Below are 24629 nucleotides of genomic sequence, written 5' to 3' on the forward strand. Positions count from 1 at the left end.
TCGTTTTTCTATTTTATTTAACAATTAATAATGTATCAAAACAAATTTACGGCGATGGTTATTAACATAAAGAGACTTTATTTTCGAGTGAAACGAAATAACTAAAATATACCCCTTTTTCAATAAACGCTGTCATCGCCAAAGACAATAGGCAAACGGTGAGGCGAAAAGCGATAGGAAATGGGGCATTCCAAGATCCAAGAATAGCTGGAATGACTTGTGTTTCTGCTTCTTATTCTCTTCAAGAACATTGACCTTAGTGATGAGACTTATTCAGTGTCTGGTTCTTTGTGCCTTTGGCGATGACAACGTTTTATTGAAATAGGTGTATGCGCAATATACGAGATGAGGCTCGTATCACAAAACGATATCGTATTCGCGCGGGCATGTATGACAACTTGCTTAAGCATAACTATCGACCACTAGCTTTTTTTTTGAAAGAGAGCAACTAAAACTTTGTTACACATGTAGAGTTGATATCAGGGCCCGGTTGCACGAAGGGTGGATAGCGCTTATCCGACGGATAAATTTTATTCAGGGAATAAATTTATTGGATGATAACAGCATTGACTGGTCCACTACTGGATAAGGATTAATCCGTTGGATAGCGCTATCCACCCCTCGTATAACCCAGTATGATAAAACAGTGATAAAACTGTCAATTAAAACCATATCTAGAGTGCACGCACACTCGTTCGCGATATGATATGTGATAGATATAGATACTTATCACTGACCATATATCTAAAATAAATGGACATTAATACATAATAGGACGCTATAAATGACGTCACGTTGAGGATGCCAAATCTGACGTCATATGAATACATGGTATACCAGTAAATACATGGTATACCAGTAAATACATGATATACCAGCAGTAAATACATGGTATACCAATAAATGCATTGTACACCAGTAAATACATGGTATTCTTCGATTGCACGTTACGTCATCGCGGCCATGTTGGTGCCATTTAACAAAAGATTTCTCATTAGCACCCATTGTGAACGGCACCACAATGGCCGGAATGCTTTTGTCTTTTGACTCTCTTGGGAATGCTTGCAATCCATCAATACTGTACCAGTAAATACATGATACCATGCTTAGAGCTCATACACTCTCGAACCCAGAGTCCTGTCATGCTTGTCGCGAGCAGAGCAGAGAATCTGCGAAACCCTACATACATACATACATAAACTTTATTTAACCTCGAATTTCAGAGTAGCTTACAAAGCTAATATCTTCGAGAAAAAAAAAAGGGAAAAAAAAAAACAAAAAAAAAACCAAATACTAACAAATACTAATACCGTGAAACAAATACTAACTCTTAGTACTAAATGGTGATAAATGCACAATAGAAAACAAAGGATTTTGTATGAAATAGTACTAATTAGTACTAATCTGTTCACGGATTTAGTGCGTGCACTTTAGTATGACCGAGCATTGACCGTTACGGTACTATATATGAGCATTTTGATTGGATGATCTCGTGCGCTGTGATTGTTACCGTCAGTCGTGTATCAGTCATAAGAATTTTACTCTATATCACAAGCTCACCACAGGTACGAGATCCTTTCAGATTATTAGTACAGACGATGAAGAGGCGTCACTGCTGGCTTTTAAATCCGTCAGAAACGACACTCTCAGGCACCGCTTCCTGAATTTTTGAAGCTCCGGGTTCTTTATCAAAGTGTAGGCCACCATCCAACGATTGAATGCAGTTTTGGATAAACGATAGATCTCACTGCCTCCTTGCTCGTCTGATGGATGAAAACAATAGTGACGTATTTTTATTTTTTGCGAATTAATGTCCTGTTACACTGAGCAATTTTCTCAGCAACTTGTCTCGCGCTGCTTGAAAATGTAGCGTTGCAAGTTGTCGAGATAAGGTGTTATACTACAACGCGATCTGAGCAACCTGCAACATTTTTTGGCTCCTCGATCGAAAAAAAAAGAGAAATGTGCGCATGCGTTCTCGAAAAATGTAACTTAAAATTGCGAGAAAAGTTGTTGGAGGCGTAATACACTGTGCATTGCCAGTCGCTGCAATCCGTTTCGAAAAGAAGAACTGTATTCTACTTCGTGCAACGCTACGCGCAACAACAAAAAAAAAGAAACGTTGCTCTAGGCCAATGACACGTGATCTGAAATGGGAAAACATTACGCCCAAGGCAAAGAGGATTGGGGAAAGATTAATAACCAAGTTCCCTTTTATTCTTATCTTGGTAGTCTATACTATCTTTTTCTAGTTATTCATTTTGAACGAATACCCGTTCTCCTTATGTTTTTCATTAAGTCATCCTCCTCCATCCCCCTCAGCCCCAGCCCCACCCCTCCCCCCACCCCGTCAGCCCCATCCCCATCCGCACCCCCCCATCTCCATCCCCACCCCCTATCCCCGTTAGCCCCATCCTCATCCTCTTCAGCCCCTTCCCCACCCCCCATCTCCTACCCCAACTCCCCATCTCCGTCAGCCCCCCTGTTAGCCTATAAGCAAACACTTACGGTTTTCAAAGGATTGAGGACTCCTGGATCGTTGATTATCCACGAGAAACTGACAGAAAACCAACATGACAGGATGACTGTAGGACTTGAGTACGTTGAGAAAACCAATATACGACATGTAACCTATTGATAATCGATAATGTATTAATAGTATTCAACAGAGAGTGATATCACAGGATGACTGTAGGACTTGAGTACGTTGAGAAAACCAATATACGACATGTAACCTATTGATAATCGATAGTTAATTAATAGTATTCAACAGCTCAACCGAACGTTGTACAATTCCAATCCGGTCTTGAATGCAGTGTTCTACCAGCTGGAAACATCCCGCGTGGCAAAACCTTCTTTTACCTTTTCATTGGGGAGAAAGGGTTGAGTAAGGGCGACAAGAGTCTGTTGAGCTCTAGGTTGACCCTAGAGATGCAGTATGCGTGGTATGCCAATGAGTCAAGGACCGCGGAGTAGCCTAAAACGTATGTTTGTGTGTATGGGGTGTGTATGTTTGTGTGTATGGTGTGTGTATGTTTGTGTGTATGGGTGTATGTTTGTGTGGGTGTGTATGTTGTGTGTATGGGGTGTATGTTTGTGTGTATGGGTGTGTATGTTTTGTGTATGGTGGTGTATTTGGTGATGGTGTGTGTATGTTTGTGTGTATGGGGTGTGTATGTTTGTGTGTATGGTGTGTGTATGTTTGTGTGTATGGTGTGTGTATGTTTGTGTGTATGGTGTGTGTATGTTTGTGTGTATGGGGTGTGTATGTTTGTGTGTATGGTGTGTGTTGTTTTGTGTGTATGTGTGTGTTTGTTGTGTGTATGGTGTGGGTTGTTGTTTGTGGTATGGTGTGTGTTGTTTGTGTGTTGTGTTTGTATGTTGTTGTATTGTTTGGTGTGTGTGTTTTGTGTGTATGGTGTTTGTATGTTGTGTGTATGGTGTGTGTATTTTGTGTTTGGGGGTGTGTATGTTCGCGTGTATGGTGTGTGTATGTTTGTGTGCATGGGCTGTGTATGTTTGTGTGTATGGTGTGTGTATGTTTGTGTGTATGGGGTGTGTATGTTTGTGTGTATGGGGTTTGTGTGTGTGGGAGCCACATCAGTCCCTCTCGCGGTGTCTGTGAATGTAACACAATCTTACCTTGGTCCCAATTGTGGTATCCTAGCATTAAAGGTGTTCGATCAATGCGTGCAAAGAAGACACTCTCGAGAAACGTTGATCCCACCATCCGTAACGTTGAAGATATATACCCAACCCAAATGTTGAAGAAGAAAAAGAAGTACGACATTATGCAGTAGAGACGGCTAAAAAGAAAAATCAAGGAAAAAACCTGTTTATTTATTATTGAAACTCTTGAACGGTAGTTGAGGTTTAGATTTTTGACAACCTACTTTCAACAGGTGTTTTTAAGCTTCCCCCTACGTGTAAATGACGTTAAGCACCTCAAGGTGCGTGCATAATTTATGGGGTGGGGCGGGAACTATGGGGATTTTACATTTTGCAATAATATTTCGGAGGAGTCAACACATTTTAGTTTTGAGGCCCTGTTACACAAAGCAATTTTTCTTTCAACTTGCAATGCAATGCTGACGAAAGTAGAGCATTGCAAGTTGCAGGTGAGAACGCTTTCTTGGTCTGCGTCATTACCGGATCATGATTTCCGCGGGTATATGGAAGAGTCACGCTCTGATTGGTCATTTGCAACAGTGATTGCATTGCAGGTTGCAAGATAGACGTAGCACGCTGCAAACGCGTTGCTTCGCAACGTAGCGAGAAGTAAAATCATTCAACGTCTTCTGCAACTTGCAACGTTGCATTGCAAGATGCAGAAAGGGGTGTTCGAAGGTTTAGTGAAACCTTGGTCGAGTTGATGTTGCAGTGCATTGTAGGAATGTTTTAAGGGACGGATCTTGGAAACATGCCCCCTTAACAATCCCACATTGTACTGCAATGTATGTCAACTGGATCCCGTTTTTCTAATAGCTGAACTTACTGGTTATTGATATTGATGGTTTTATCTGGAAAGCGACGATCCCTGAACACCAGCCTTCCCATCAAGTACTGGAAAAACCAAACACACATAGAAAGCACTACAAGAGGTCTGGATGGAGAATGTATTAAATAACACATCGTCAGTCAATCCCAAGTTTCATTAAAACATTTTACCAATAGAGACTTGTGACCACATATATCGAAATACAGCTATTTTAAACGAGGTTGGCGAAACAGTAATGATAAAAGGGTAAATTTTACACCGTGAAAAGATGAAAAAACTTACTGACGTTTCGGACGCTAGTCTAGTAGTCCTTCGTCGGAGTAAGAGAGAAAGAGGTCGTAGAAAGTTTTTTTTGCATGCTGCAATACCAAGCTTGAAATGTGTGTAGATCATGTGTAAATGATGTAGGCACACAAGGAAATATGTCGGGAAAACGTGCAGACAAAGTTTGGGAAAATTCCGAGGTGACCTTTCGCTCATTACAATTCACATTACGCATAGTGCATTACGGGCTTGATATGCGACATGCAACAATACCTTCACCAACCACTTTAAAATAGCTGCATATTTTTCCGATACTTACAGGATATGCTGCATGAGGTCCCAAAAATATGCCCAGTTCAAGAACTTTACACAGAAACCAATAAAGAAGATGACAAAAATCAAGTTTACCAAAACCAAATTGTAACCTGCAAGAAGCGAAGAAAAAATATTCGCGGCATTAGAGAAGGGCTTGATAAAAGTTACTCTTTACAGTATGGGAAAACGCAAGTGTTGCATGTAGACAGGATTGGTCATTGATTAGCGCGCTTCCATCGAGTTTAGGGAGCACGCGGCATGTTGCTAAGGACAAAGGAAGCGTAAGAGTAGCACGAGGCGTAGCCTTCTGGCCAGTGGTACACGAAACAGTTCCTTTTTATGGTCAGTAGATCTCAATACTTCCACAGGTGCTAACCAAGAAAAAATAAACTAAGAGAAGGAATCTCTAGTAGTCATGCTTGTAACCATCATAGGCACCCTTTCATGTTTTCTCTGGGTCACTTAATCACCAACACAGCAAAGGCTTCAGCATCGCGTCCGTCTTCCAGAAGTGGAATGAGTTGAAACAGTTTTTGACTGACAAAGAGATCTATCTAATGAGCACTCGAATGAAAATACTGACAGCTTCTGTTCGTCTTCGAAACGTCTAACTTACCTTGACTTAAACTACCTACTTACCCCAGCCAATGTATGCGATTTGATATCCAGGATAACTGATACTTCTAATCTGAAGAACAAGAGAAAAACCGTCTTAACTTATGGTGTAAAGTGGGTTCCGTAAATAAAACTGTGAAAAGATGTTCACGCTCCGGTCACGGTACGTACTGAGGACATCTCGACATACGAACGTAACACTCGTAGCGGATTAAATAATTGCTGTCCAGTACAATGAAACTCACATAAAAAGCCGGGGCTTAAGTCGTCAGTTACACAGAAACACAGAAACAGGTGTACTAACATACCACAAGTCTGGAAGGGCTATTACCGAGGTCTCGCTTTACTTTGTAAGACATCAGTATGTCTTCTCTGCAAAGAAAAGAAAGCGTCATAAAATGGTGAAAGTAAAAGATCAAGAAGACTTTGAAAGGAAAATCGTATTAACATATTTTCCCCTGTCCTATTGTCTCTATGCTTTCCTCCTTCTTCGTTCTGGCTTCCTCTATCTCCTTTTTCCTCTTTCTTCCCCTTCCCTTCCCTCCTCCTTTCCTGCCTCTTTCCCTCGCCCTTCCTCCCTCGCTCCTTCCATTCTTCTCTCTTCTCCCTCCCTTTCTGATTCCTTTCCTGCCTCTTTCACTCGCCCTTCCTCCCTCGCTCCTTCCATTCTTCTCTCTTCTCCTTCCCTTTCTTATTCTGCCTCTTTCACTCGCCCTTCCGCCCTCGCTCCTTCCATTCTTCTCTCTTCTCCCTCCCTTTAATTCTTCTTCCTTTCCTGCCTCTCTCCCTCGCCCTTCCTCCCTCGCTCCTTCCATTCTTCTCTCTTCTCCCTCCCTTTAATTCTTCTTCCTTTCCTGCCTCTCTCCCTCGCTCTTCCTCTCTGTCTCCTTTATTTCCTCCCCCTCTCCCCCTCCCTTTCTTCTAAGCCATTTTCGTGTCCATGGTTATACAGTATTACAACATACCTGTGGCATTTCATAAAGTGTAGCATCAACAAAACAGAGAGGGCGCAAGTGAAGAAGACGGCTAAGTAGAGAGATTCTGTTGGGTTTTTAAAAACCAAGCATTGAATATTTGTGAGATACGATAATGCGTGTACATTATTTTGTTACATGGAGAGAGTTTTTGTAATGTGCGTTTGTCATGTAGACAACAACCAACCAAAACAATTAAACGACTAACTAAATCACCATGCAAACAAACCAAGAGCTTAACGAGTTAACGATTCATCAGTTCAATGCCTATTGACTTATTGACCTATCGATTGACAAACTGACCAACCGACCTACTAACCAACCGACCGACTAACCAACCAACCAATTGACTAACTGAAACTGACTGACACACAGAATGACTAACAAACTGAATCAAAACACCAATTGAACAACGACAATCGAACTCTTTACCTTGGTAGCGATGGTTCCCCATTTAGTTCTCTTTAAAATAAAATTCGTTGTTTGAGTTGTATCCGTATTCATTTGTCTTCTCATGTACAACTGTTAAATATATATGATACTCTAGAGAATGACACGTGGTCTAAGGTAAAGAGGTCTATTGCCGTTTCATAATTTCATCCGGCTGATCCAAGTCTAAAGATTCTGTCACATTATTTTGAGATCAATTACAAACAGTTCTTCTTACCTTCAACAACCTCATACACTAAAAGGAAAATGCTAAAAACATAATCATTGGTACTGCGAACTCCAGTATGCGCCAATCTTCGACGAAACTGCACGATTATTTTAGAAATAATTGACATCAGTATGGTCCAAGATACGGTCATCTGGATAACAAAATGAAAAGATTTGAAAGATGTTGAAGATGATGATGATGGAGGGGATGGTGATAATGATCATGATGATCATGATCATGATGACGGTGGTGGTAATGATCATGATGATGGTGATGATGATGATGATGGTGGTGGTGGTGATGATGATGGTAATGATAATGATGATGATGATAACGATGATGGTGATGATGATGATGGTGATGATGATGATGATGATGGTGATGATGATAATGGTGATGATAATATATTCATTTTAATAAAACAAACCGATCAGCTTAAGATAAAACGCAGCACTACCTGATAACTAATATTATAAAACATTTGAGATATAACGCGCGCGCTGATTGACTGGCTACCTTGTTTATATCAGATGACAGAGACAAGCTCGCGCAAAATCACTCAAAAATGTTTTATAAAAGCGATATAAAACGTCCGCTTGTGTCTATAAACTGTGATATAAACACGATGGGAGCTGTAGAGCACTCGAGAAGTCAAGGGAGTGGTTCAGTACCTAATAGAGGTTTTGCACCATCACGTGCCGGCGCCATAATCCAGCTTGGACTGCCTGTGGTTAGATGACAGAACAATAAAATCCCTTTGCTCTCGGGAAATGAATTCTTTCTCATGTAAAACGATTGTATTGTTCCTGCCATCTAACATGGCTGCCGTCACGTGATGGTGCAAAACCTCTATTCTACCGAGCCAGGGATTCATGTATAAAGAGCTCGAAGGTGCGCCCTTTGACCCCCTCAGACTGTGCTCCTTATTATTGGTATTAAAAGCTAAAGCTACGCAGAATACAGAGAAGTCGGATCGAAAAGAACCCTAAAAAGCGTGACTCCTAAAAGGTGTGACTTCTCTATATGAAAGTGTGACCTTGTGTAACGAAATAAACCTTACTTGATATATAAAGATTACAGCGACAGTAAGGGTGGATAATATTCCTGAAGAAAACTTGAAATCTGCAGTAAAAAAAAAAAAAAAAAAAACAAGTGTCGATGCAGTATATGAATACATGTCTTTTACTATATTATAACTGTTGGAACTAACAAGCAACTTTACTCTGATGGCGAGGCCCAGGATTAGATCCACAACCACAGGCTGCGCATTACCAGGAAACATCCAACAACAGTGCATATCTTTAAGCAAACTAACTCATGAATCTTGGTTTTTAGAAGGAAGAGTTCCATACCTGGTCTTGGTTTATATATCTTGTCCTTCAGTCTTATATACCAGTTATGAGGTATATTTGAGCTATAAAATTAAAACAATAGAAATCCATTTATATATCTTATATGACTTGGTGCAACTACTTTCCCCTATGTAATGCAATCAAAGAACAATATTTTAATAATTCGAATTAAAGAACCCGAATAGCTTTGCGCGCCAGTGGTTAGCGTCAATTGATGTCTACTTCAGTCTAAAACGTTGCGTGCAACAAATTTCATTATAACATAGCTTGAGTAAAATGCGCACTTTGATTGGTTAATTAGCGTGCGAGCCAAAGAGGAATAACTCGATGGACGCACGCTAAGCGTGAACCATTTCTTCCCTGATCTCGTAAACATCATGTATGCGACGTACGTTCAAGGCAATGGTCGATCAGGCGCTCTCAGTCTCTTATGCAAGAAACGTTACTACGCAGCTACAACCGGGATATATCATTGCTGCAGCATTGAGGACTAGTGCATTCACCACGTGAAGATAACTACAGCGGCAATGTTGCTCTTAAGCAACGTCCACACTAATGCGTTTTCGAAACTCTCCGTTTTTTGTCGCACTGAAAACGCATCGATTGCTTTGCGTTTGCACTAACATTGTATAGCTTCCGTTCAAACTAATACGATCAAAAACGCAGATACGATCGGAAATGATGCAATATCGTCATTTGCACATGCGACAAACAACGTGCCGGTGTGAATGACGCCAGCGTTTTCAAATGCCGCAGTTTTTCGCTGTCCGCACTAATATGAATGGTCTGCGTTTTCAAATTCCTTCACTCTAGAGGGCATTTTCAAATGTATGCGTTTTTGATGGTTTCAGTGTGGTCGCAAGGGCAAAACCCACCGCGGCGCGCAAACGTACTATGTTTTTGGATATTTAGCAATATAGTAGCCTAATTCACATGTTAAAATCTGAGGGCAACAGTTTTCAGAGTGTACCACTAACAATTTAGCAAAATATCACCTGTATTTTCGACTCACCTGTCATTCAGTTTGTCGCCTAGCAACAGGTCTACGTGGATATAGTCATGTCTCTTGGCAACAGTGGCAGTTGAGTCCTTAAAAACATGAATTGCATATACACCAACTTGCAAGAACGTTGTCATACGAAAATAGAACATTAGTGATTTAGTGGGATAGGAATTATATTAAAAAACAAAAGAAGATCACTGAAGCTGAACTTTTTCTTTTGTCTTTTAATGTATTGCTTTCTCACTAAATTACTAATGTTCTATTTTCGTATGTCAACGTTCTTGCAAGTAGGTGTATACTAGGCAATTAGATAATTTGAATGAATTTAAAATGAAACTCAAACGTCATCTTAAGAATGAATGAATTAAATAATTGCGCGTGGGGTGGGCCAGGGGGTGGGGGCTATGAGGGGGAGGGGAGGGGGATGATATAGTAAAATATAATATAGTAATATAGTAATATAGTAAAATATATATAAAAACACCAGCATTAATTTCAACAATATGAGCGCTGACAGTCGTTTTATGTTCTTAATCAATTCAAAATCAGCGTCTCTACAAAGAGCCATATCAGCATACATTCATCAATGTATGCTGATACGTGAAAATGAATTAAGAAAATTACCTAATACATAGTATATATATATACCTATAATATATTTGGAATCAAACACTCATGTACTATTAGTATAAGGTGCCAAATAAAATTGTATTGTATTGTATATAGTAATGCAACCCTAAGCTAGTATGGTTTAAATTAAATAAATATATTTAGATAAATAAATAAATAAATAAACAAACAAAAAAATGAATGGATGAATGAATGGATGGATGGATGGATGGATGGATGGATGGATGGATGGATGGATGGATGGATGGATGGATGGATGGATGGATGGATGGATGGATGGATGGATGGATGGATGGATGGATGGATGCGGGATGGATGGATGGATGGATGGATGAATGAATGAATAAATAAATGAGTATACATTTTAGTATTCGTTCAATACCGCTGTGTTAATTGATTACAGACTCATTTACTCAAGGTTAGGATCGTATTAGTGTTAAAATATTCACAAATACCAACGGTAAAGAAAGCAATTTTGCACAACTTCAACAATACAAACACTTTGAAATTCCACGGATCTTTACTGGAACACGTGAATATTCTGGACAAAATCGTGGCTAATACTAAACAACAGAGAACTCTAAACTGGAGTATTTCTTTCAATGTATAGAGGCTTTGCACCATCATGGTGATGGTAGCCATGACAGTACAATAATAGGTTAAGAGTCGTTTTTCCTTCTCCTGGAACACTGAATTATTTCACATGTAAACCAGATAAGCACATACGGTACATACGGTATACACTCTTCTTACATGGGAGTACCCTCCCCCCCTCCTCCCCCACGGGTTCAATTGTTCCTGCCTGCCATGGCTGCCACGTGATGGCGCAAAGCCTCTAATGAAATGCAGTAGAGGAGCGTCGGTAAAGTGGTGGAAGAGGGGGAGAGGAGAAGATTGAAAATACGTGTGAAACAAAACTTTACCTCTGCAGGAGCTCCCCGGACTTTTCGACGAAGTACCTTGGTCAATACGAGCCAGAAGTGGATCAGCAAGAAAAGGTGACACAGTAGGTCAGGAAGTCTAGTGTACAACACTGATTGCTCGTACGCACGACCCTCACCCTGAAGTTAAAGATAAAAAACTGGCCCTCACTAATCATTGCATACTTTGATCAAGAGAGGTTATTAAAAACACAAATTTCATCAAAACCTGAAACAAAGTCTGTACTGATGCCTAGGACCGTAATTCAGGGCAAGACTACAAGCTCGCCGATTGGGACTTTATCTTGTTAGATTTTGCGAAGAGAGGAAAACCACAGAACCCGGATAAAACCTCAAATCAAAGAAGAGACCTAACAATCTCTACTCTCTCACTAGAAACCTTGAGTGCTTTAGACCGAGCTCGAGTAAGCTATAAAGTAAAGTAAACTTACGGTTTTCGTGATAAGACGGGCAAATGCGTTAGGGCAAGAGAAGATAAGAACCAAAGCAACAGTAAACCTGAAATATTAATTCAAAAATAAGAATAGGACGAAGTTATTTGAGAGTTAGGGGTGTGTGTGTGGGATACTTACTTCATTAGAGTATACAAGAACCCAAACAACGCACCAACCAACAGGTGGTCAGTCATCAGACAGGCAAAGATGGGGAAGTTGATCCATCCATACAACAGGACCCATACAACTAAAGTCAATTCTAGGGGATAAAAATTAGAATCATCAATAATAAATTTCAACTTTATATTTTGATATTTTTAAATTAAAATAGGAAAAGTATACAAAATAAGGGAGGAGAGGGAGAAGGATAAAAATGTCGCTAAAAATCAATAAAGAGCCTAAAAATAAAACTGCGGATCTCACCTTTTCCCCAGGGCCCACGACCAAGTTTAATGACTGGATCTGATGAAAGTGATAGAAAGCTATAGCCAGTGATTTCAGTAAAAAGCTTGTAGCAGCTCACTTCAATAGCACCAAACGCTACAGCAAAGGCCAGACGATTACTGTTGCTGTCCCGAACAAAACAACAGGGCCTGAAAGAAATATATAGTCATAGCTGTCACTTGCCTCATGTAAGGGAATCCCGAATCCGGAATCCACAAAATTTTAGGCTTTGGAATCCGGAATCCAGTTTGTAATGGTATCCGGAATCCACCCTTTTGGAATCCGGAATCCGCTACTTTGAAATTCTACACTCAAATGCTATCGCCTCGACCTAGACTGAACCGATGTAGCCCCTTCCGCACTGTGTAATATCTCCACCAAGAATATTTGTCATCAGATGCAAATTAACGATATGGAATCCGGAATCCGCAATACGAAAGTTTTGGAATCCGGAATCTAGACCCTTGGAATCTGGAATCCAGAGTCTCGGAATCCGGAATCCAGACCCTTGGAATCCGTAATCCAGAGTCTCGGAATCCGGAATCCAGCGCTTGGAATCCGGAATCCAGCGCTTGGAATCCGGAATCCACCATAAGTCTGGGTTCCCTTACATGGGGCGATGTCAATTCTATAACATGGAAAATTTACTCCCAACAAAAATTTTCCATCGAAAACCGTAAAATTGGAATGATAAGTCGAAGGCTTTATATTAAAAAACGTAGAAAATTCTTTCTTATGCCATAGGATTACTATTAAAACATTATCAGGTTTCGAATGATTTTTCCATTCAAAAAAAATGGAAACATCTTCTTTATCATCGATAACACCATGCTGAAAAATATTTGATGGGCTACAAGCAGAAAAGAAAATTCAGTTCATTGAGTAATTAATCTATAATATTGTTCATTTGCTAAAATTTTATAGTTGGTAAACTGGCTGCCTTCTTTTAGCTTTAAACAAGAAAGCCGCCGGTTTAAGTTATGAAATCGTTCTTTTCTTCAAACATATTTTACTCGAAACTTCCGTAAGGAAATTTTATCGAATGAAGAGGTTAATGCATCTCATTAGTTAATCGTGACTTTTGTAATGCATTTGCTATACGGGTATTTGCCGCCCTATAGGGTATGGTTTTTCGGCTCTTGGGTCTGGGGTAGGGTATCATTTTTGGACATTTTGTCTGGGATAGGGTATCATTTTTATTCGGGATAGGGTTACGATTTGGTCGTTTTAGTCTGGTATAGGGTTAATAACTATTTGGTCGTTTTTGCCTGGCGAATAGGCTACGCTTTCTGCCGGCACAAAAACAATAAAAACGTTAGTAGATATTGATTGCAATCTATTGAATGACGGTCTTTTGCATGGCAAAAAAATGTAACATGACCGAGATGTAGTTAACGCTACTGTTTGTTTGAAATGGTTTCAATAATTTCAATAATGGCCATATTCGGTCTTAAAACTTAACAAAAATATAAAAATACAAATATTATCAAATGAAATCTGGCTTTTTGATGTTTTTGACTTTGTAGGTTTAGTCTGGGATAGTGATGTACAATTCTTAGTTTTAGTCTGGGGTAAGGTATGTAAAATCAAAATTTTAGGTCTGGGATAGGCTCAGGGTTTTGAGGTCCTGGCGGCACACCCCTACCCAAGTTGGGGTGGTAGTACCCCCCCCCCCCCCCCCGGGGGTTTTGTAATCAGTTATATCAATGCTATTTTTCTACTTACAAGACTAAGCCAGGTCTTCCATCACAGCTTTTGGGTTTAATGCGGATTCTCTTGTTCAGGAATGCAAGTATCGTGATGATGATGAACTGTTATTAAAGAAATAAAGCGAGTAAAAATGAAACAGTTTTTCGACGGGGAGATCAGGGAAGGTTCGTTTCTTAAGGGGGGAGGGATGGGGCTTTAGAGGAAGAAGAACTTTATTTGTACCCATTATTACATTATTTTCTAATTTGGTACATTGTTATATGTTAGACAGATTGAGGGGTACCAACTTCCAAAAATAACTAGAAAGCTAAAAATGCTTGGAAGTCGGTTTACATATTCTTAATTAAAAGTCATTACATTTAGGATCGGGATTTCTGCTATTTACAATTATAATAATCAGCGTAATAACACACCGTATAAACACATAGGCAAAAAAGTCAATATGATTGAAAAAGTGACAAAAAAGACATAAAAACTATACAAATACACATGCAGCACACAAGAGCATCATCAGTTTTTACAGTATATTTAAGTTAATTTGTAAAAGTAAAACTAGATCTTTATATTTAGAAATTAAATTAATTTTCAGCTTTTTCTTAAATTGACTAGAGACACAATTTCGTAAATGATTCATCAATAGAATCTCAAGACTAAAGCAACTGAATTACTTACAGCAGGTACGATGCAATATACATCATACACACTCTTGTCAAACAGACATGTTGAAATAGCAGCATAATGAAATCCCTTCCTGCCAAAAAAGAAACCAAATTATGAAAAGTTGAGGCCTCAGCAAATACATAAAAAATATAAGCAAAAATAACACAAATAAATTCTATTAATAAATATCAATTAATGGTATGATTGATTCGAATAAATTTTATTCAGTACCTTATACTGAAATGCAAGGAAACCATTTCTGTCTGAATCGATTTAATTTACTTGGTTGGTATTTGACGTCACGAGAAGAAACCATTTGAATGCCAGAGTACATAAATATTTATTAAAATTTCGCGATGACAAAAGTAAACCATTTGCCGTATGCCAGAATAGATTAAATTTTGTTGCAAATTCACGATGACGAAAGGAAATTTTATGGAAATTTCGCGATGACAAATTCAAAGGAAACCATTTGTATACCAAAATAGATTAAATTTTATTGGAATTTCGTGATGACGCGAGAAAACCATTTGTGTGCATAATTTCTTAAAGAAGTTTTGAAAACTGTCTCAAAATACACCAAATTCAAGAAAAAACCTTATGGAAATGAATGTAACTTGAACACTAACAAGATTATCAAGTGTTCACTCCGCAAATCTAAACAGAAACCAATATGCTTGAACTTAAATCTCGCTTTCAGTTAAAACATGTCAATTGAGACAATTAGAATTAACTCCATCATGATTACGAGGTTTTTTTTAATGTTGTTTCAGTTCTTCATTTAAAAAAACTACCGTTATCTGGCGAAAAAAAACGACAAAAATCATAAATAATTGACAAGAAAATCCAAAGAAATAATCAAAATCAAAAACCAATATGAGAAAGAAAAATTCCAAAATCAAAGCAAACTAAATAAAAATTTCAAAATAACGGAAAATTATTTCAACACGAGGGTTGATAGGGCGTTTTAGCAGTGATGGTCCAATGCAGGGCGAGTCCAAATGCTCATTTAAAAACAGAATCTCAAATTTCAATTTCTATAATGACCACATATTTTTGGGCCTCTTCTCCCCCTCCCCTCAGGGAAGGATTTGTTTGTTTGTTTTTAAGGTCCTAGCGCTCCCTTTTTGCAATAAACACACTTCCTTGTTCTAAAACAAGCCTATGAGAATCAGTGCTGTGTTCCACATTACACACTCACGTACTAAAACTTTTGTTCCTCTATGTCTCATCTTCTTACGAACACCTTAAAACTTACGAACGGTTGTTGGGAATCATATTTGTTGTCCTGAAAAAATGCTGTTTCTTGAGATACACTCTATCTTTCCTTTATGGTTGTAGTTCTTCATAAACGAAAGTGGGGCGTGATTCCTCAAATAGGAGAATTAAAAAGAATCACTTTTTCTTTTTACCTTCCAATAAAGCTACAAACGTCTTGCCTTCAGCTGACTACTGCTATTAATTTCCTGGAAGTGACATAACGACACTCGCAAAAGAGCTTTTAAAAGTTGTGACGTATTTCCAGGTCCAACTGCTCAGAAAATCCGCTAAAACTATAAGCAATTTTACCTCCACTTGAAACAACTAAGACTTTGGACAACAAATCCTGTCATGAAGAAAACTTAAGAAAAATCTTAATGGAACTGCTTTTCGACTTGGACCGGGAAGTCCTTTTTTCTATACGAGTGAAGTCACACTTAAAAGCTCTAATATGAAGAAAACTGCTTTTCGACTTGGACCGGGAAGTCCTTTTTTCTATACGAGTGAAGTCACACTTAAAAGCTCTAATATGAAGAAAACGCATGCGTTTTGTTGCCAAAATTAAATTTCATGCAATTCCAGTTTATTTAAACTTGACTTGAGTTCAAACCGAAAAATGTGTGTGGTTGGCTAATCCTCACGGACCGAGAGGACGACGTTGATTGGTTAATTCTCTGAAAACAATAATATGTTATTGGCTTATCTTAACAGACCAAGACAATAAACATGATTGGCTAATTAGCTGAAACCAAGAATATATGATTGGCTAATTCTCAAAGGCCTAGAGAAAAGACATGATTGGCTAATTGGCTGAAACTAAAGAAATTGTGATTGGTTTATTCTCACAGACCGAGAAAAAAAACGTCCATTATTGGCTAATCACTGAAACCGAAAAATGTGTTTGGCTTATCCACACAGACCAATAAAAAGATCAGTGTCAACATTGATGCATACCTCTAGTCTATGGTGATTTTCCAAGACCGGCAAGGTTCATTGATGATGGAATGAATCCAACAATGTCATTGAAGAGCTGCAAGTAACTCTCTGCAAAGACATCAAATGCCACTGCGATTTCTCAGCCATTTCTTAGTATTGGAAACCAGGAAGTTGATGTTGATAGGCCTGTAGTGTATTAAAACCAGCAGTATTTTAAAAAAGGTATTTGCTATCAAATAAATGTATTGTACTAGTACCCAAGAAAAAATACATGTTATTTTACAAAGTACAATTTTTTTTCTCCTTCCTTCTGTCCTTGTTATTTTTCTTTATTCTGTACTTATTTTTTTCCTTTCTTCTCACAATACAAAATACATGCTATTTCACAAGTATAACTTTCTTTATTCTCGATCCTTCTACCCTTTTTATTTCTTTATTCTGCATGTACATCTTATTTTTTCCTTTCTTAACTCACAATACAAAATACATGCTATTTCACAAGTATAACTTTCTTTTTTCTTGTTCCTTCTGTCCTTTTTCTTTCTTTATTCTGTACATCTCATTTTTTCCCTTTCTTCTCACAACACAAAATACATGTTATTTCACAAGTAGTATAACTTTATTTTTTCTCGTTCCTTCTATCCTTTTTATTTCCTTATTCTGAACATCTTTTTTTTTTCTTTCTTCTCACCTCCCACCCACCATACCACCTACCATCCTACCTTCCTTCTTTTCTTTCTTCCTGGAATCCCTTCCTTCATTACTTATTTTTCATCCCATTCTTTCTTTCCTTCCTTTGGTCTTTTCATCCTTCATCCCTTCACCCCTTCATTCTTTCTTTCCTCCCTTCCCTTTTTCTAATGTTTAATATTCCCCTTCACAGTGCCATCTTGAAAGGTAGCCATTCCCTTGCATCAAAGTGAGACAAATGGTGAGCTTGCAAAGATAGAAACTTTTCTTAACACCTGGGACAATTATTCACATGTCTCTATCATTGCAAGGTCTGCGCCATTATCCCTTCAATGCACAAGGCACAGCTACCTTTCAAGATGGAGCAGGGATCTGTGAAGGAGACTATTCTCAAATACCTGAGAAATTGTATTACATTTCTGCCTAACATGACACTATATATATCTCTGTAATGACTTAGGTAACCTTAAGCTTCAATGACTATAACACCAAACAATCAAACCAGTTGTCTAGGTCAGTTCAGCTGTGATCCTCATCTTCTGAAAAAAATCTGGATAAGTTGTCTGCCTTCCCATAAAGGGATCATGGGTCAGCTATTTTTGGTTAGCATTTTCCTGGCCTGGCAGAGGCTCATGAGTACAATGTAGATTTCTCGTGTTGAATGAAATAGAATTCCACTATGCATGAGTTCAACTAGTGGCATTTGTGATAAATTTAAAGAATGACAAATTCATATTTCATGGATTTCTTTGGCAGAATCATGAAAAATGCTAATCAAAATATGATGTTGAATCCTCAATTCTGATTGGTCGACCTTGAGTTTGTTCTGAAGGTCAACTCAGCTGGGTCATTTCAGTGATACAACTAATCCCAAGTATGCACCTATTTGAAAAAACGTAGTCGGGTTCGAAGTCATATCACTGAAGCTAAGACCGAAAAGGATTTTGGGTACTCCTGAAATGTGTATTATATTTGCATAAAGACATATAAAAATGCACAGTATAGCAAAGTCAGTCGACCTAGATTAAGAACATGCCAAGGCCATGAATTTAGCATAACTGTTTGTCTTCCCATGCTCCCCTTCGGTCTTAGCTTTGATGATAATAACCTTTTTTTGAACCTGACAACGTTTTTTCAATTAGGTGTACACATCCCAACTAATTTGATTATATATAGCATCTAATTTGTAGGGCACAACGAACATTCATGCAAAATCTGCTGAAGAGTGAGTACCTCATGGTCACTATGGAACAGATTCTATAGAGACAATCAACTATGGTACTACTGTAATTATGACTCCTCTTATTACTATTAGTATTTCCACTCTTCTACTGTAATGATGAAAAGGTAAATTATACACCGTGAAAAGATGAAAAAACTTACTGACGTTTCGGACACTAGTCCTTCGCTCTTTTACTCCAACGAAGGACTAGCATCCAAAACGTCAGTAAGTTTTTTCATCTTTTCACGGTGTATAATTTACCTTTTCATCATTACTGTTTCATTAGAAACACCGACGCAGCTCACACTAGTTTTTAGCTAGTTATATTTCTTCTACGTACTGTATATCATTATAAAACATAATAAGTGTTTGAGGTAAATTATGTAATAATAATAAAAACATTTCATGCAAACTAGGAAATGATAGGACTTTATAGTTTTGAGTTTCTAACTTATGATAAAAGTGATGATTTTTTGTATATAGCTATCATGAAAAAAAATATTTTTGTGAAAAAAGTATCAGTATAAATACTATTCTACTAGTATTATTTGTTTTGAAAACATCAATTTTACACATCTACCCCCACCTCTGTGCACCTGCTACTCCACCCATCTCCCATGACCCCTATATTAGTTAAGGATTGACGAGGACTTGCTGGCTAATAGACCTTTCTCAAACATATCATGGATGTGAGTCTAACATGGAAGCACAAAAGAAACCACATATTTTTTCGATGGAATTTGTGGCATTTCTTTTGTATTTTCATGCTAGCCTTGCATTCAAGACAATTTTAAGAAGGTTCCATTGCAGTCCATAAAAATACAGCACAGATTTAAAATCAATACTGACAACTTCACAATTTTTCTCCAGTGTATAGTATAGAATAGAGTGCAAACAATATGACCGTGAAACTTTAGTAATACTAAATAGCACAATTTTATGCAAATTCCATTGTTTTCTATTGTTTAATTGACCTATTTTGTACTATTTAGTAACTTGTGTTTCACGGATTAATTGTTTGCACTCTAATGAGAATTTTACCAACCTAATATAAAGATTTTCCAACTGATGTGAAGAGCTTATAAATATGACGTCTACGGCGACAATGGCTTCAATATCTCAATACTCGGCAGGATTGTCATTGATTTGGACTAAAACAAATTGCAAGAAGAAGAGAAAAACACGTGATTTTTGACCTGTTGTAAGCCATGTCCATAACGATGACAGCGTCCATTTATAACATTAAACCCAGGCAGTAACATTAAATATTACGAATATTATAACTAACCATGGAACAAGGAGAATTTCGAGCTTGTTTGGTTGCGCCTTCTCGACTCAGTCACATGTATAAACATCTATACCACAGGCAGCCCAAACCAATAACATTTTCTGTACTCCCAGTATCCCAGTAAAAGCTGAAGTTTTATTCTAGTATTTGAATGGCGAATGTAAATACATCACTAAGGTTACTTTAAACTAACTTACGCTACCTATTTCAGACACAATTAATGCTATTTCAGTTTTTCTCCCTCGTATATGAAATTACAGTCATGGCACGGTTTATACGTGCTGATGAATGACATCCTTTGAGCCAATCACATCGCACAAGCCCTCCAATGCTTGGACATAGCACCATTCTGACCATGCCATGTTAGTTCCTCGCCGAGAGTCTCGTATTTCAGAGGAAATAAAAAAAATGCTATCCAAAATATTGATAAATCCTTTTAATTTTATGCATCAGAGAAAACTATTTATGTCTAAATTGCATGTAACCGCTTTTCGAATTTCGATGCGAATGTCATAAGAATGACTCTACAAACTTGTACCCTTTTCATACTATGCAACACTTTCAAACAACTAGCTACTTGAAAATGGGTGTACTGAGATTAGTATAATCTATGATAAAGGCGAAGCCTTGATCACAAATGGTTTACAACGTGCAGTAATCAATCTTGGCTGAGCCTGGTCAAAATGGATGGAAAGGATTGAGGTTATTTAAGGTAAAGGAAGAAGAAGGAAGAAGAAGCGGTCCCTTCTTCCCTTTGCTTCCCCTCCTCCTTCCCACCCCCCTCCTTCCCTCCCCTAAACGTCCATTCCTAGTAATTCTATTGCGTTGTTACGCTAGGTAGATGCCTTAGATGTCTTGTTCTAGTCCTCGACTTTAATCAAAGGCTCATGCACATCTCTTGATGAAGCTCTTCCGTGGCTCATATCCCCTGTTCTTTCCCGAAAGCCCTCGTAGCCCATTCCGGACGCAGGCGATGGTCCCTCGGTGGAACGCGTGATGGGACTTGACATTTGATCATGAGAACCAGGAATGACCACTCCCTCGTTGCTATGGCCGGAGTTGTTGATGGGAGCCTGCGGAGGCCTTTCTTGATCGTAGTTATCTTCGATTTGTACGTCATCACTCTCCAATATTTTACTTTTTATTACGCGATAAGTAATGAAGAGTGCCGATGCTAAAACAATCACGACAACCAGCAAGACGTTGCCAACAAGAAGAGACTTGTAAATAGCCAAATTGTAATTCTTTTCGTACGAGTCAGGTGGGCTCAAGTTGTCACAATAATATAGGATGCCACTGAGGGTTGGGGCCTACGCGCGCGCATGCGTAATACGTCGACTTACGAAACCCCAGTGCGAGCCAGAGCATCGGGTATACGAAGGAAACAAAGAACGATACGGTAATCTTGATTTTATACCATCTTCCTTGGCACTCGGTGCACTGATGAAAAACGCCCGAGTGTATTTCCCAAGTTTCTGCTTCTCGGGGGGTAAGAACATGGCTGTTTAGACTTGAAGTAGGCTTTAAGGTCCTTCCATGGTGATTGGGTGTCATGTTGATAAAAGTAAGAAAAGAACGCCACAAGGAAGATGCTGACAGCTGAAAAATAAGAATATCCCCTTTTTATGGAAAGTCTCTTATTACAAAAAATTCCGAACAATTTATTTGAAGATAAACAAGACGCTCAGCTCCTGGAGCGTACACTGGGTTGCCCAATGTGCTGGTATGCTGGAGCTTATTTAACACCTTATCTTCGTTATGTACCGCGTTTTGGGAGTAGGGGGTACTTTGGAACATTTTAGGTGTATTTTTCTTTCAGAACTACGTCACGCAACCCAGTAACCAGCACTTAGTTTTTTTAAGCTGAGCATCGCAAGTTATTCAGTTTTGAAGGACGGTTATTTTATATCGTGAAGGGCGATCGTCCGGGTGAGTGTAGTCTTGAGAAAGACTGTTGTTGGTGACTGTCGTTTCGACAAGCTGAACAGAAGTCATCTTCAGAGTCCAGTGAGAACCCTTACGAATGAGAATCAATCAAGTGCTTATAAGCGGGACTGACTTTACGGTATTCATTTGAGGCACTTACCTGGAAGTCCTAGCATGGCGGTCCCATAAGCAACACCTCCCGTACAAGGACAAGATACGTCACCGCCGAGAGAAGACAATAGCAGATCGAAGATAACAATAGTAACAAGTACAAATGTGCCATGCCAACCAACAAAGTCCATAAGATTGGGGAAATGAATCCGAGGAACGTTAGTAGACACCCTACAGTAAAACGCAAACGGATATTGCATACGTGAAGAAAAGTTTGTGAAATAAAACATTTCTGCTTGTTGGGCGTAATGTCTCCCCAATTCGTTTGAAAACGAATCTTCAGTATTCAAAAAATGATAATTCTTCGTTTGCAATAGACGTCATAGTCGCCATGTTGGAAGAATTTGACAAAAGATTTTTCAATGAATTCTACTTTTGTTATATCTTCCAACATGGCGGACATCCCTTTTGTTATTATGCTCTCTTGGGATTGATTGCAAACCAAGAATAGTTTGAAAGTTCGATTAACTTGGCCTCTTAGGATTTTTTTTTATAGAGAAAACAATCATATATTATATACATTTCCTTGAACAAAACTCTGCTCTTGCATTTCAGCTGCGTATATGCTTGGCTTAATCTTTCATGTATATACTAGGCTTTGAAGATTCGTTTTCAATAATGAATGTTCGAATCGAATAATGAAATCAACAATCCAAAAATAAGGTTTAAGGAGGTGGTTTAAGTGTAAGAATAAAAAGAAATGATGCTACTCTTGGAAATGATGCGTGGCCTAAAACGACGAAACATCTGAGCCGAAACGCCAAACTCTAAGCCGAAAAGTTCTAGTTACTGGGGAAATGGATCCGACGAACGTTACGAAAAGTCCTACGTTAAGAACAAACAAGCATTATTATCATTCAAACTATTTTTTCCGTCGTTTTGCTTGCCGAGACAAATGCAAATGACTACCTGCAAATAATATTCTGCTCATGGATGCAAAGCCGTTTTGCAGCAAATCACGTTCGCCAATAACAAATCACGATATTTTACGACTCAATTCGTCTAATAATTGCCTAAACAGTGTTAGGTTATCGAGATTTGGACTACCTGTGTTAGCTGTTTAGCACGAAAATGAAAATCTTGCGACTACTGAATTTATACGAAACCGACTCGTCAGTACTGTCAGCACTTTCTGTAAAAGTGTTTTCTTGTTCCTATTGATTCAAAATTCAATACCCAATCATTTAGAAAATAGCGAAAACAAAGAACATTTGCAGCAAATATAACTAGTTTGTTTACAATGATGCCTTACTAAGCCAATGCATATATGCTTTAGGAATTGAAAGAACGAATCATTCCTTCAGCTGATTCACATTTTTGAGGCACTTTAATTGAGCGTTGAAACTTGAATAATTCGGCAAAGCTAGGGATTGTAATAACTGATTAATTAGATCCCGATACATGCAAAATCTTAAACTTTGAAGCTTAAAATGGATTAGCAGAATAAATTGGCTGAATCGAACCCAAAATAGCCATTGTCTGCACAGAGGCGGAAATGATCTCGACTAAGGGTGATGGGATTCGAAACTTGGGGCAAATTTAAATTTTAGTTACAGGTAAAGTAAATATATTAATTCAGTTACCTTAGGCTGAAATGATTCCTTAGTAGCGACTAAACCTTGAGCAAGACCTGCGAAGTTCACTGTGCACGATTCTGTTTTCTTCGTCCAAAGCAATCTCGTACCCAGAGCCTGCGTTTCTTCTGGCCTGCGGCGAAGAACGAGGGTTCTGACATAATCCATTTTATGGCGCATGCGCCATTTTTCGAAAGTGAAAAATAATTAATGAAAATCATGCTTTCAAACGGAGTTCCGTGTTTACTTCCGATCAAAATGAAAATTAGAAATGGGTAACTCAAGTCTTTGAAAGCATGTGCTCTTATACAACAGGTCTCTTTTTTTCGGATAAACCGTTCCAAGTCATGCACGACCAAAGTTGAGGAGAAATCTGGTCTAGTTGGCATATATGCGGTCATTGTGGGACGGACATCATTTCCACTATGGCATCTATTTGGTCCCCTAAACTCCAGTCCCATGATGCACTACGATGCCAACAACTCCGGAATGAAGCGCCTGCCGTAGTAGATCTTAAAATACAAGGAAACAACTTATAAAAACATTTATTAACTTGTAAAAATATTTGGTAACGTCAACCAAAACTTGAGTTTAATGTGTACTGGATATCCCGTTAGTCGTTTGTGACTGAGAATGGCAGGTTAGAATTTAAGTCACAAGCAATATTTTATTTAGCATAGATATGATTTAAATTAAAGAAAAGAAAGAATATATCAACGAAAATGTTATACAACGGTGCAGAATATATGAATACTTTGCAAAATCCAAAGTGTTCGTCGTCATTTATAAGAGTTATTGATCGTATTATTTATAAGCTTCAAAATGCGTTCTGCCAGTGCTTCCTAATAACTTTCATTTTCTTATTGAATGTAAAACATTATTATGGTCTTGCATTAATTTTTAGCCTTGCAAGATTAAGGATATGTCTAAGAGTGTAACGGATAAAACAATCAATATCAAGATACAAAGTGATGCGTTTCAAATAATAATTTTATTTACAGAAAACGACTGTCATCATAACACATCTTTCAATCATAACCAATGACATAAACACAAAGACCATA

At 38.3% G+C, this 24629-nt stretch overlaps 1 protein-coding gene and 1 long non-coding RNA gene across 3 annotated transcripts; both read right to left on the reverse strand.

The window, feature by feature from the left end:
• On the reverse strand, nt 1–15892 carry LOC116290131 (stimulated by retinoic acid gene 6 protein-like). Of its 2 annotated transcripts, XM_089029006.1 has the most exons (19): nt 15757–15892; nt 14511–14589; nt 13854–13939; nt 12108–12277; nt 11823–11943; nt 11682–11748; nt 11233–11370; nt 9689–9765; nt 8677–8738; nt 8385–8446; nt 7334–7475; nt 6658–6733; nt 6001–6064; nt 5717–5765; nt 5082–5187; nt 4496–4603; nt 3643–3806; nt 2509–2631; nt 1–1763 (listed from the first exon to the last, which is right to left on the reverse strand). In XM_089029006.1, the coding sequence occupies exons 1-19, from the start codon at nt 15774–15776 to the stop codon at nt 1579–1581; spliced, it is 1899 nt and encodes a 632-aa protein (XP_088885132.1). In that variant the 5' UTR covers nt 15777–15892; the 3' UTR covers nt 1–1578. The 2 variants fall into 2 exon arrangements, with proteins under 2 accessions (XP_088885132.1, XP_088885133.1); XM_089029007.1 differs by lacking the exons at nt 1–1763; nt 2509–2631 and adding an exon at nt 2642–2735.
• A 5334-nt stretch (nt 15893–21226) lies between these two features.
• Nucleotides 21227–23687, reverse strand: LOC116290148 (uncharacterized). The gene is made up of 3 exons (XR_016119570.1): nt 23575–23687; nt 21981–22162; nt 21227–21493 (listed from the first exon to the last, which is right to left on the reverse strand). It is a non-coding gene; the product is annotated as an uncharacterized LOC116290148 (long non-coding RNA).
• Between the last annotated feature and the right edge of the window lie 942 nt (nt 23688–24629).

Source organism: Actinia tenebrosa, unplaced genomic scaffold, assembly GCF_029948245.1.
Source record: "Actinia tenebrosa isolate PJP-AT-01 unplaced genomic scaffold, QUT_ActTen_1.0 PGA_scaffold13__45_contigs__length_12533684, whole genome shotgun sequence".
Classification (NCBI taxonomy): Eukaryota; Metazoa; Cnidaria; class Anthozoa; order Actiniaria; family Actiniidae; genus Actinia; species Actinia tenebrosa.

What these genes read in the sequence shown, in the direction of transcription:
- LOC116290131 (XM_089029006.1), bottom strand. Translation starts at nt 15,776, where the DNA reads ATGATTCCCAACAACCGTTC. An exon ending in TCGTGGGCCCTGGGGAAAAG is followed by an intron (nt 11,944 to 12,107) that starts GTGAGATCCGCA and finishes TTTATCCCCTAG; the next exon opens with AATTGACTTTAGTTGTATGG. An exon ending in AGTGTATGAGGTTGTTGAAG is followed by an intron (nt 6,734 to 7,333) that starts GTAAGAAGAACT and finishes AAAACCCAACAG; the next exon opens with AATCTCTCTACTTAGCCGTC.